Consider the following 14,906-nt stretch of genomic DNA (forward strand, 5'->3'; position numbering starts at 1 on the left):
AGGAGTCGGAGTCGGTTGATTTTTTACGATTCCGACTCCAATAATGACTCCACAACTTTGCTTTAAGCCCTTACTTGGAAATCCACTATTGGTGAATAAAATTAATTGCTCGTTTTAATTATTACTACTATTATTTATTTTAATTATTATTATTATATTTAATTATTATTATACTTATAAGCAAACTATATAAATATATTATGCTTATAAGTATACTATATTTATATTATTTATATGAACGACGGGAATTCTACTATTCTCCTTATTGTCTAGAATAAAAATGTTATTAATTTTTTTATTAAAATTATCATAATTATTATTATTATCAATAAGAAAATTCTGTGCAAAGTTTGAAATTTTCCATATGACAGGTTGCGTTTTATGCATAATAACAGGCTTAAGCTATTGAAAATTTTGTTCTTCTTGAAAAATCGTGTTTTCCGCTTTCCCTTAAATTTTTTTAACAAATTCGATGATTTAAATTGGTAGGTTTATGTTTTCCATGATTAATTGGCATGTTGAAATGATTCGAAATGGAAATTGTACGTAACAGGTTTCGTTTGCTCGCCCTTTGATCTGTCGCCTGTAAAAAAATCATCGGTTCGGCAAAATATTCAACGGTCTTATCGAATTGTTCATTTGAACGAATTGCGAATTTTCTCAGAATTTCCATAAAACCGTTTCGAAGACCTCTAAATGAACCGAGAGGTCGGATAGAATAAACACACGTGTGTCGGTATTTACGCACGGCTGAACTTTCAATATTTATTTATTTTTTCCTGAAACGAACAAACATGCCAGGCCTTGATGAATTGATTTCGCAGCGATCAAAATCGTTGTCGCTTGACTATGTATTTGAAAAGTATCAATTCTTATGGTGGTAAAAAAAAACGAGTAAAAAGTCAAATAGTAATTTTTGTATTGTGTTGAACTAGTATTGATATGTCAACGCGTGGTTTTTGGTAAGGAATTGATACATGAGCCACACCCGGGGCTATTGTCGCTATTAGTTTCAGCAATCACAGCCCTTACGGTCACTTATCTGTTAATTATCCTCCGTTAATTATTTAGTGTGTTATTTATTGCTGTGCTAGCTAACGCATTTCCCCTTCATTCCACCTCCACGCTATCCCTTCATTCCATCCCCGCACACTCGTCCAGCCGTCCGCGTATAAATGTGTATTTGTGCTTGTCAGTAGTCATCGAATGATGGCCGTATTTATTTATTTGTTCAATTAATCATGCGCAATCGTCTAACAGATTACTCCAACGCGACAATTGTGCTATACATACAGTTATTTTATTTATTAACTAGCTTTATTACCCGGCTTTGCCCGGGATGTATAAAAAAAATTTAAAAAATGTTAAAAAAACAACCAGAAAAAAAAAATTTATAAAATGCCTTCCTGGACCTTTGCCGTCTAGGGCTACGCCACCTGCGCCCCCTGAGAATTTTCCGTCTAGGGCTACGCCACCTGCGCCCCCCTGAGCATTTGCCGTCTAGGGCTACGCCCCCTGCGCCCCCCTGAACCAAGGCGAATCAACGCCTAATCAAATCAGCGCCTATGAATCGAATAATTTGTTCGATGACGTCACGGATCTACCAACGAACGAACGAACGAACCAAGGATACATACAAAGTCTCTTTCCAAATTATATATTAGATAGCTTTATTACTCGGCTTTACCCGGGGTGAAATATTATATTTTTATCACCTTGTTTCTATTTTCCTCGTACGCAAGAATTGTACATTTTGAAAAAAATTAAAAAAATTTTTATGTAAATACATAAAAAAAATAAATATATACGTCCCGTTTTGAGTCTTTGGAAAATATGATCATCCTAGTTATTATTAATATACAGGTTTTACACTCCAAATTGAACATTTAACAAATCAAATTGAACATTTTACACTTCAAATTGAACACCTTACAAATCAAATTAAAAATTTTACAAATCAAAAAGAATTAGTTAAATATAAAATAATTAATTATATATACACGAGTATAATGCAAAAATATAATTCTATTCTTTTTCGAATTATAAAAAAAAGTTTTTTAAAAACATACCTCTTCTATAATTTGTATATTAAATTATTATTTTGAATAAAAATACCAATAATTTTATTTTACTACCGCCATCTATGTTTAAAACTAAAAACTGGATAGACGTCAGGCAGTTTTCAGAAATTCAAATTTCAAACGCGTCTTACACGATATTTTTGCACCATCGTAATGGTGGAGGATCCATTTACTTATATTGATGACCAAAATGAGCAATATGGCAAAGTATGAAAACGATCGGATAAGGGGCAAATTTTTTCCTGAATTGTAATCGTAAGTGAAACGTAAAGGAGGTATGTAAAAATAGTATTCTTTTTATACATACTGCAAATAAATCTTGATGAATTACAATATGTATGTACATATTGGAAAAGACTTCGATAATGGTTTGATGTAGTTTATTGAAATGTAAAATTTGCACGTGGTGGTTCAGCGGAGCGTACGGAACACAAGTTGTCCGTACGCCGTCTGCTCGAACTCTCTCGACCGTCGCGTATTTCCGCTTGGGCCGACACTAATGCCAACTCGTCAATAATGCCAATCGACAATCAGTTAATAAGACTGTTTGCCACACGTCATTACAAAAGTCGGAACATAGTCCCACATAGGAAAACTGTTGAACAATACAGTTATTCTACAGAGTTACAGCATTACTGACGAGTCGTTTACAATAAATCATAGCTCTTAAAATAATTAAATAGAGGGTGAATAATGAAACCTTTGCCTCATCCAGTGTGAGGATAAAATCAATTTATTGGTTCAGTAATATTTCAACTTATAGGTATACCTCTGGTGAATGTTGTTTCTATTTACATTAAAATTTTTGAAATCTCCTTTGAAGCTGTGAATAAGCATTACAAGATAAGTTTACTTTAAAGAAGAGAGAGTGGACTGTATATGGTTTAAAACTTAAGCATTCCTCATCTTGATGTTAACTTAGACAATACAATGTTGACACTGTTACAGTTGTCAAGACAGATCAGCTATTACCGATCAACTAAACTTGATTAGTGAGTGTAATGCTCCTAAGTTAACTTGATTTCATCAACAAGTAGCACAAACATTGCTAAATTAAAAGTAAATTGGAAAGTCATTCATTCATTCCTACAAGCAGGAAATGAAGGCGAACTATGATTATAGATGTCTCTACGTTAAACATCGAAATGTTCAGTATTATAATATTTACTTATTCTATGATTCACATAAATACTATAAACAGTAAGAGTTAACTTATGTTTTCATAACAAGAAACATAAGACCTGCGGATGACTCCCGGCAGGTCATAATTAAGTAGACATGAAATAATTTAAGATGCTCCATTAAGTGTGGCTTGGAGACTAACATTAACAAATCATGAATCTAATTTTAACTGTCAAATTTGAACAGTTTATTTTAAACTCGGATATAATCCTTCCGAGTGATGACATGAGACAAGTCTTATATTATAAAGACAAAATGATTAGATTAAATTCGGAGATATATACTGCCGAATGTTAAAATGAAAATAGCTTAAATTATACACACAACACAATTAAAGTGAATTACGGAGTACTACTATTAACATTGAATGATTTAAACTCATGATTACATCTAATAAGTAATATGAGTTGGGGGTAGTGTCTTCGGGTTAAACTAAGCTACCGAAGTTGACGGAATTGAAGCTGCTGTTTCTCCTCCCTCTTGCTGATCTTCCTTCCTGTCAAGTGGTCCTTGTGGTAGAATCGGCAATGGCGCCACTAGATGACTGGACCGACGAAACTCTCCGCTGGCAGTAAAGACGTCGACGACTCGAACTCTGCCATCTGGTCCGGGATACAATTTAGTGACTCGACCCAAGACCCATCGGGTTGGCAGCATGTGTTCCTCCTTTAACAGGACCATTTGACCCACACTCAGATTGTTGCTCGAGTCCTTCTTCCATTTGTGTCGTAACTGCAAAGAATGTAAATATTCCGCCGACCAACGTTTCCAAAATGCTGCTGTGGTCAATTGTATCTGAAGCAGATTGGCATGGACATTAGTGTTATATTTAACCTCCATTGGAAGAGCGAGTAAGGATCTGCCAATTAAGAAATGTCCAGGTGTGAGGGGTAAAAGGTCTAGTGGATCCGAAGACAAGGGACTAAGAGGACGGGAATTCATGCAAGCTTCTATTTGAGTCAATACCGTACAAAATGATTCGAAATTTAAGGTGGTGGCCTTTAACACCTTGTTTAAATGAATCTTCATGGATTTAACCGCTGCTTCCCACAGCCCTCCCATGTGAGGCGCCCTTGGCGGGTTAAACTTCCAACGAATCCCTTCGGAGGCTACATACCGTAGTAGCTTCTCCTCATGAGGACGTTCGTAAATTAATTTTACTAAATTAACGAGTTCACGACTTGCACCGACAAAATTAGTAGCATTGTCGGAATATATCGTATTGGGCCTGCCACGTCTGGCTACGAATCTTCTTAAACAATTTAAGAAATTTGAACTCGTTAAGTCTCCGACAAGTTCCAAGTGAACTGCCTTACTGGAAAAACACACAAAGACACAAACGTAACCCTTAATTATCTTAGAATTCTTATTGCAACCACTCTTCACAGGAAAAGGTCCTGCGAAATCTATCCCCACATGACTGAAAGGAAAATTCGCAGTGGTACGTTCAAGCGGGAGTAATCCCATTAATCTATTGTGTGACAGTGGTTTATTTCTGAAACAAATGACACATGAACGCACCACTCCTTTGACAGTATTATGTCCGGCCAATGGCCAATAGGTCTGCCGCAATGACGACAGTAAGGCTTGAGTACCCAAGTGAATATATTTCAAGTGCGCATCTCGGACAATCATGTGTGTAAGTTTATGCTTATTTGACAAGATAATGGGTGACGTTGATAGAGTTGTTCCCAGAGGAAGTCTACTTCCAACACAAATTAAATTCTCGTGGAATAGAGGGGACAATTTAGCTAATTTACTGCTACTGGGAATTGGATGTCCCTTGCTCAGCAAACGATATTCCAATGGAAATGATTCCATTTGCGATAACCTTATCAAATTATTTAAAGCATCTTTTAATTCTAAAGCGGACGGTTCGTTATTTTCTTTAACGTTTAATTGTTTATTCCTTAGTGGCCGACGAACATATGATAAAACTCGAAGGAGTCTTGGAAGATGAAAATGTTTATCTATCCAATTATTTTCCCTCACAAGGGTAGCGTTAGTGACTACCCTTCTCTCTGGAAGATCTATTGTGATCTCAGGAGGTCTTCGAGGCCATCGTGATTCGTCTAATTTCAACCAACTAGGGCCGTCCCACCATAACGAATTATGATTTAATTCTGATGGTTGAGTCCCTCGAGAAATTAAATCTGCTGGATTGTCTGTAGAGGAGACATGGTACCACTCAATGGGTTGAGATATTGATTGGATTTCGGCCACTCGATTGGCAACGAAGGTGGTCCATTTACATGACTCTCCTCTAATCCAATGCAATGCGACGGTTGAATCCGTCCAATAATATTTTTCATTAATATGAATTGTTAATTGGTCTATTGTTGACTTCATTAACTTTGATAATAACATAGCGGAGCACAGCTCTAAACGCGGAATAGTTACAAAACTGAGCGGAGCGACTCTCGAACGAGAACACACAAGATGACATTTGGAATTTCCCAATTGATCAGTACATTTTACATAAATACAAGCACCATAAGCTTTCTCGGATGCGTCACAAAATCCGTGTGCCTGTATATTAATGACATTATTTAGTATTATCAATCTAGGAATTTTATAAAGTTTCATGACTGTATTGGATAATTGACAATCTTTCCATTTTTTGAAGATTGTCTGAGGAATGAATTCATCCCAACCAATGGTTTGTTGCCAGACAGATTGCATTAATATCTTATAATTAATTAACAATGGAGATAATAGTCCTAATGGGTCGAAGATCTGACTAATTACTGATAAAAAGTTTCTTTTTGTTATATTTTCAGTCTCGACTTCGGTTTGAACCTTAAATACAAAAACGTCTTCCCGCGGTTTCCAAAATAAACCTAAAGTTTTGTGTGATTCGTTAGAGAAGTTAAAATCTGAACAATCGTCAGCTTTAACATCCGTGATTATATCGGAGTTGTTCGATGTCCATTTGCTTAAGGGCATACCGGCTGATAATAATATGGTTTCCAGTTGAACCTTTAATAATTTACCAGCTTCAATAGTATTAGTTCCCGTGAGCAAATCATCAACATAAAAATCACGTTCGATCACTTTACTAGCGATGGGATATTTGTTTCTATTCTCCTCTGCTAACTGATTTAGACATCTAGTAGCTAAAAATGGGGCTGAAGCAGTTCCGAATGTTACTGTATTAAGTTTGTAATGCTTGAATTTACTCTGGGGATCTGTTCGCCAAATGATTCGTTGTACATTTTTATTTTTCTCTGCTATTTGAATCTGTCGGTACATCTGCTTAATATCCGCAGTAATCACGTATTTATGGAGTCGAAAGTTGAGTAGTAAACTTAACAAATCTGATTGGACACTAGGTCCCACCATCAAAATATTATTTAGTGAGATATTGGACGTTGTCTTTGCGGACGCATCAAAAACTACACGATATTTAGTGGTAAGGCTAGACTCCTTAACCACGACGTGATGAGGTAAATAACAATGAACCTCATGTGCCTCCGGAGGTTCACACTCTGACATGTGTCCTAAATTTATGTACTCTTCTAAAACTTTATTGTATTCCATTTTTAAATTATTATTGGCTAAAAAACGTCTTTCCAAAGTTTTGTGTCCTTTCTCCGCAATGTGCAATGAACTTCCTAATACTACCGGGGAATTTTTATATGGTAAAGCTACACAAAATCTACCGTTTTTATCTCGTGATGTGTGTGCTTGGAAATGTTCCTCACACCTTTTCTCCTCAAGAGATTGATGTTTTACAATAGGAACCTGTTCTATCATCCAAAAGTTTTGAATGTGATTGTCTAATTGACTTAAGCCTATGTGGCTCTTCCCTGGAGCATTATTTACTTCGGGATATGGACCAACTATTGTCCATCCGAATTCGGTATCCTTTAAGATAGGCATACCTTTTCCTAACTGGATGGTTCCTGCTTTCATAGCATGAACGCAAATCTCGGCGCCGAGCAATAAATCGATTGGCGTCGGTTTATTCCAAAGGGGATCTGATAACTTGATTCCCGCTGGTATTGAAATTAACTGTTGATCCAGTTTCACAGTTGGAATTTCGCCAGTAATTTCTGGTAATACCAAACACAACACTTTGGTTGAGTAATTAGTGGTTGAAGACCTTATGGTCACCTTGGTGATGTGACGAATGCTACTTTCTTGATTAGCGATACCTACAATTTTTTGAGAGATTTTCTCTAATTTGAAGTTATTCTTCTTAGCGAAAGATGTGGTAACATAGTTGACTTGTGAGCCGGAATCTAATAATGTGCGACCCTTAACGACCGTTCCATTGGACGTTATAATGTCTACTTGTACCGTCGGTAAAATTATCTCCCTTTGAGAGAAATGAGTAGAATGAGCATTAATTGACTTCCTTCCCGTATTATTGGAACTAAATGTATCGTCCTGATGCAACAAAGTGTGATGGTTTTGTTTGCACCTTAAGCAATTATAGTTAGACTTGCAATTTGTTATCTTATGCGATGAATTTAAACATTTAAAACACATGTTATTAGATTTAACGAATTCATTTCTTTCCATACTGGATTTTGCTTTGAATTTATCACATTTGCCTATGAAATGATTATTTCGACAGAATGCGCATGCGTTTACCTTACTTGATGGGTTTTTGTTCGCGACATGAGTTCTCATGATTCTTTGACGACTATGAGGGAATTCCTTCACCGTAGTTACAGATGCAGTAGATTGTAATACATTACATCTATTCTGCAAGAATGTCTCTAAACTTTCATATGGTGGCATTTCTCTGCTAACCAGCGATATTTCCCAGTCTCTTACTATATTAAAAGGTAATTTCCTTAGAACTAAACATGTTACCCATGGATCTAAAATTTCTCTCGCGTAACCCAACGATTCAATGTTTTTAATACACACTGTTACCTGATTCAATAGATTTCTCAATTCGATATGTGATTCTCTTGTGATTAATTTTAAGTCACAAAGTGAATTAATCCTAGTTTTGAGATTAAGTCTTGGTAAATTATATTGCTTGTCTAAAATACTCCAAGCTATTTCGTAATTGTCTGAGCTAATATCTAAACCTGATACAGCTGCCAAAGCGGGACCGATTAAGGATTGATGCAAATATTGCAATTTCGTGACATTCGAATATTCCGTTTTGTTTCCTATTATATTCTTAAAAGCTTGTTGAAACGATTGCCATTCAGATGGATCTCCCTGAAATGTGGGAATGGTTAACGTCGGTAACTTATCTCTAGCAAATTTAATTGTTGCTTGCTCTACCTTTAGTTTACTATCTTGAAAGGATTGGCAATCTAATGCTGCTTTAAGATTTTTAACTGTTATTGTAATTGCATCGTACTCTTCGTCTATTTTGGCCGCTTTCGATATGTCTGTAAGGTTATCTAAATACTCGTAATGGAGTTTTCGGACATAATCGTATGCTTCTTTAATGGTTTGATACTGTCCTTCATCTAATTCGGAGGATTTATCTATTTTTCCTTTTAGTCTTTGTACCGCGCCTGAATACCTTAATTCTATTGACGTCATTATGACTTCTACTTTATTTTCCTTCGCTAATATTTCTATCGATTGAGTCTGACTTCGAGTCTGATGTATTCTAGAGCTTGACCTGTCTCTAATAGGTTCTACGTCCCTAGTTGGATTTCGACCTTTATGCGACTTGGAAGTCGAAGCTTCTATTTCCTCGTTTTCAGCACTTGACATTTGTTTCAGAAAGTTGCACTATTTCGTCTCATAAATACAGTTGTTCTCTACTATAGCTGTCAATTGAACTATTCGTAGAGATAAGGTAATAATATTCAATGATTAACCGTGAATCTTAATATTCTACTTTAACTATTATCACCAGAATCTATCCAACATATTTTGGAAGAAATTACAACCCTAAATTGGTGGGTGCTTGATTTAAACCACTTTGGGGCTACAAGTCTTGTGATTTATTTTAAATCACCACTGTTTCATCACACATTATGAAACAAAGAGATCTACCGATGTATGAATATGCCGGTATGTACTTGATTTAATCCACTTTGGGGCTACAAGTCTAATTCCACATTTATCGTGGAAGGGGGGGGGGGGGAGGGTGTTTCTACACACATTAAGAAACAAAGATCTACCGATATGCATATACCGGTATGTACTTGGTTTAAGCCACTTTGGGGCTACAAGTATAATTCCACATTTATCGTGGAAGGGGGGGGGGGGGAGGAGGGTGTTTCTACACACATTAAGAAACAAAGATCTACCGATATGAATATACCGGTATGTACTTGGTTTAAGCCACTTTGGGGCTACAAGTATAATTCCACATTTATCGTGGAAGGGGGGCGGGGGGAGGGTGTTTCTACACACATTAAGAAACAAAGATTTACCGATGTATGAATATACCGGTATGTACTTGGTTTAAGCCACTTTGGGGCTACAAGTATAATTCCCCACGTGCTTTGCTAATTTTACACTACATCTGATTTTACACTTTTAATACGAAATTCGATGCGACCGATGAAACCTTCCTTCGTAGCGCGATATTATTTTATACAATCGCGTTAATTAATTGTTATACTTTAAAACATATTTTAAAAACTGACCTACCCACATGATTGCCCTTTGAACAGATTGCCTGAGATTGAATACATTCACTTACTTGAATATCCTTTACGATGTTTATGTGATCGTTCCGATAATTTTGGATTACCTCTGTGTCCCATGCGTCTTTGTAGGTTATGTTTTTATTTATATATTTTCTGCGTCAATCACGCGGTCATGTACCTCTGTACATCAATCAATATATTGCTGAAATAGAAGCAAACATGTTATTAGTATTGGAAAGGTATGGATAGTAACAAAGGAACGATACCGATTTCTTAATTGACATCCATTTTTTCTCGACCACGTTTTTTCCTATTGGTTTGTCCGTTTGGTGTTGTGGCCTAGGTTACTGGTGTCCGGTTCGAAGTGACCATCATGGAAAAGACTTCGATAATGGTTTGATGTAGTTTATTGAAATGTAAAATTTGCACGTGGTGGGCCAGCGGAGCGTACGGAACACAAGCTGTCCGTACGCCGTCTACTCGGTGACTCTGTCGACCGTCGCGTATTTCCGCTTGGGCCGACACTAATGCCAACTCGTCAATAATGCCAATCGACAATCAGTTAATAAGACTGTTTGCCACACGTCATTACAAAAGTCGGAACACATATTATGTAAAAGAAACGAAAAGAATACTATTTTTAATTATTTTATATTTAACTAATTCTTTTTCATTAAGAATGATCCTTAATTATATGTATGCACAGATGTATACATTTATGTATTCAATTATCACGTGCATAAATAAATGAATATGAATAAATTATTTAACTGTTTAATTTGATTGCAATGTGCAATAGTGCAATGTTTAATTTGATTTTTTATAGTGTTCAATTAGGGGTTTAGTGCATCCGCTCTAAAATCGCCAGATTAACAGAACGGCAGCTTTTAACGTAATTCTCGTTTTCTCGAATGATAGATTGCACATCAGATGACGAGTAACCTTTCGATGTGCACAGATGCAATTATTAAAATTGAGTCGGATCTTTCTGGCGAGTTTAATAAGGCAAGATTCGGAACTTATCGAATCTTGCCTTATTAAACTCGCTTGCTCATTGTGAGTGTGGGTGTGTGTGTTTGTATGCGTTGGCAAGATTCTCCCTCCCCATCTCTCTCTGTCTCTCTCTCTCTCTCTCTGACAGATGTGTGTGTGTAAATTCTTTGGAAAACTTCATAAACGCTGATTTTATGTTGGTTTTTGGTTTTGTAAGGTGTTTTCATCTCGCGAATGTGTAGAATGCACTCGTGCTAGGGTTTCCAACACAGGTTATCCGGTGAAATTTCAGTTGCAACATATGACGGGCTGAAAACCAGACTGGTACAAGTGACATTTTTAAGGGTTTGGTGCATCCGCTCTAAAATCGCCAGATTAACAGAACGGCAGCTTTAAACGTAATTCTCGTTTTCTCGAATGTTAGATTGCACATCAGATGACGAGTAACCTTTCGATGTGCACAGATGCAATTATTAAAATTGAGTCGGATCTTTCTGGCGAGTTTAATAAGGCAATATTCGGAACTTATCGAATCTTCCCATATTAAACTCGCCTGAAAGATCCAACTCAATTTTAATAATTACCATTTTAATAATTGCATCTGTGCACATCGAAAGGTTACCCGTCATCCGATGTGCAATCTATCATTCGAGAAGACGAGAATTGCATTTAAAGCAACCGTCCGTTAATCTGTTGTTCAATTTGTCTGGCGATTTTAGAGCGGATGCACCTAATAAGGCAAGATTCGGAACTTATCGAATCTTCCCATATTAAACTCGCCTGAAAGATCCAACTCAATTTTAATAATTACCATTTTAATAATTGCATCTGTGCACATCGAAAGGTTACCCGTCATCTGATGTGCAATCTATCATTCGAGAAGACGAGAATTGCATTTAAAGTAACCGTCCGTTAATCTGTTGTTCAATTTGTCTGGCGATTTTAGAGCGGATGCACCGCATCCCTAAGTTTATCATTGTAATTTTTCCATTTTCGTTTTCATTCAGTTTAATAAGGCAAGATTCGGAACTTATCGAATCTTCCCATATTAAACTCGCCTGAAAGATCCAACTCAATTTTAATAATTGCATCTGTGCACATCGAAAGGTTACCCGTCATCTGATGTGCAATCTATCATTCGAGAAGACGAGAATTGCATTTAAAGCAACCGTCCGTTAATCTGTTGTTCAATTTGTCTGGCGATTTTAGAGCGGATGCACCGCATCCCTAAGTTTATCATTGTAATTTTTCCATTTTCATATCCAACAAAAAAAATCCAAATAGGGAAAACTACCGTCTGTTCAACAATAGCCCATATTATTTTTATTTTTTATATTTGATATTTCTTCCACTCATATTCATACAAACATATACAATACGATAAAAAAAACACGCCAGTCTGATAACACACAAAACGTGTGTGTATGATATGTGTGTATGTGTGTTAGCACGCGGTGTGTGCAACAAGTGGCGACAACAGCGCCCCTGGTGACGGCAGCTCGCAAACCGAACCACACACCTGACGCTTCGCAACCGGCAATACCTCCTGTCAGAGCGCGCTCGCGAATCCCACGGACGATTTTCGCGAACCGGAAGCACGCCAAAGTCACACACTGCGGAAGTGTGTCAAAGTTCCCGCGCTTTAGCCGTAGCCCCGGTTCGGCGATTCCCTCGTCGTGTCTCGTCGAACGTGTGCGAGGCGCTCGGTGTGTGTGTGCGTGTGTTGTATAGCGGTCACCTAACCTAGCCGGTGCAATGTTTTTGTTTTGACAAGTGGGTTTACCTCACCCCCTCTGTCTCTTTCGCCCGCTCGTGTTTTGTCCTCTCTCCGTCTCGCTCTTTTGTTGTGGCGTCGCGTGCGCATGCGCGGCTCGCTACAGCTGCGACCGTTATGTGTGAGTTTTTTTTTTTGTTTTTTTTTCTTCGTTCTTTGCTTATATTCATTTATTTTAATGTAGGGTTGCCAGATGGAAAAAATTGGATACGCAAATATCGGAAGGCAAAGATCGAAAATCGAAAGATCTTAAGTCGAAAGATCAAAAAAAAAAATGGTGCATGGTAAACGGTACATACTCACTTAATTTGCGCGAGCAGGATACAACAGGAACAAGAGGAACGGGCTTTTCCTCCCGTATTAATGTGCGCGCGCAGAATACGGGAGGAAAAGCATGTTCCTCTTGTTCCTGTTGTATCCTGCTCGCGCAAATTAAGTGAGTATGTACCGTTTACCATGCACTATTTTTTTTTTATCTTTCGACTTAAGATCTTTCGATTTTCGATATTTGCGTTTTCTGTCGTTTAACATTCTGTCTCGTCACGGAGACCGGATCAATCCATGGTTCGGTGATTATTCCGCACACAATGGTACTTACCTAGTAGCTGCCAGATTTATTGATATCCAAACCGGGACAATTTAATTGTATTCCCCCCCCCCTTCCAGGTACTGATATTACAAGAATGTTAAAAAAACTTTGTAAACAGCGTAAACTTAATAAATTACATTTAAGATTCTTCCTTTTATAAACTAGTATTTCCTTTCTTTTTTTTCCAGTTTATTTAGTTATTTTAATATTAAATGAAATTAATCACGGGTTTACCTCACGGTCCAGAATGTGAAATGCCGGAAACCGCAAATATCGGAAGGCAAAGATCGAAAATCGAAAGATCTTAAGTCGAAAGATCAAAAAAAGGGGTGCATGGTAAACGGTACATACTCACTTAATTTGCGCGAGCAGGATACAACAGGAACAAGAGGAATAGGCTTTTCCTCCCTTATTAATGTGCGAGCGCAGAATACGGGAGGAAAAGCCTGTTCCTCTTGTTCCTGTTGTATCCTGCTGGCGCAGATTAAGTGAGTATGTACCGTTTACCATGCACCCTTTTTTTATTTACCATGCACCCTATAATAACCCTAGCCCTATAGGGTTATTATAGGGCTGCCATAATTGTCGGACTACCGATGGGGACACCCCCCCCCCCCCAAATGAACCATTTCTCGACAAACTTTTATCGACATTCATAGCTGAATTATAAAAAAAAAAATCGGATGTGACCGACCCATTACTTTATCTATGTATTTGGGGAATATAAGAAGGTCACAAAACAAAATTCGATAATTAAACATGCATACACGTTCACACATACCGGCTATTTTTCGATAAATATGTATTGCTGAGAGCATTTTCGATGCAAATTGAGCGCGAATGTAAGGAAACTTACAAAAGACAAAAGTTCTACTTCCGGCTGTCGAATTGTGTTTGAAATTTTTTGATTACTTTAAAATCACTATAATTATTATACATATTAAATATCAAGAAAATAAAAATAATTAAAAGATCTAAATAAAATAATGAAATATTGTTTTCAAAAAAATACTACTTCCGGTTTACAAATTGTGACCAAAACCTTATCAATTCAAGTCAGTACATAAAGAATACAAATATAAATTTTCAGCTTGATACGTTCAGGGGTGTGGGAAGAATCGTGGTTACAACATTTATGACTTTTCTGAGAGGAAAATATCCCACTTCCAGTTTATTAAATTTAGTGTTTAAATTTTTTTTTATTTTCATCACATTAATGCAAAAATTATACTTGAATTTTTTCGTGAAGGGTACACTTGTTTAAGGGGTCGATTGAACAAGAGTAAACTGCCACTCCGGGTCACGGATGCCTACCAAATTTTACATACATATAACTTGTTATTAAGCTGTACTACCCGCTAAGCTTTTCCAGGTAGCATTGAAAAAAAATGCATTGTACATGGTCGTGTAATCCGTGTCAATGTTTATAAACTGTGTCGTGGTTTACTGGTTTTGGATAGGTTTTCATCCAGCATTGAATGGCGAATGCAAAAAGTTTCAGCCCAATACATTGAACGGCTTGGGAGATCGAATCCAAAAATTATTGTAAAAAAAAGAGGAGACCCCATCCGATCAACCTAAAATTATTTGTTCAATAAGATTTGACTAAATGAGAAATAATTAAAATCGACAGATTTTTACTACTGGTGCTACCCGGCTTTGCTCGGTTCCACTTTTGACGATCTCTCCCGTTTTAGTACTGACAT

At 37.0% G+C, this 14,906-nt stretch overlaps 2 protein-coding genes across 2 annotated transcripts in view; one reads left to right on the plus strand and one right to left on the minus strand.

Moving 5' to 3' along the window:
- LOC143909793 (uncharacterized) overlaps positions 1-10,339 on the minus strand; it is a 514,813-nt gene extending 504,474 nt beyond the window's left edge. The window contains exon 1 of the mRNA XM_077427967.1: positions 2,426-10,339. Within this exon, the coding sequence (XP_077284093.1) occupies positions 3,696-8,957 (5,262 nt within the window). The 5' untranslated portion in view covers positions 8,958-10,339 and the 3' untranslated portion in view covers positions 2,426-3,695. The remainder of the gene's footprint in view (positions 1-2,425) is intronic.
- LOC143909794 (dual 3',5'-cyclic-AMP and -GMP phosphodiesterase 11-like) overlaps positions 1-14,906 on the plus strand; it is a 351,948-nt gene that overhangs the window by 74,876 nt on the left and 262,166 nt on the right. The gene's annotated exons all lie outside the window — the stretch shown is intronic.

Source organism: Arctopsyche grandis, chromosome 3 (genome assembly GCF_051622035.1).
Source record: "Arctopsyche grandis isolate Sample6627 chromosome 3, ASM5162203v2, whole genome shotgun sequence".
Classification (NCBI taxonomy): domain Eukaryota; kingdom Metazoa; phylum Arthropoda; class Insecta; order Trichoptera; family Hydropsychidae; genus Arctopsyche; species Arctopsyche grandis.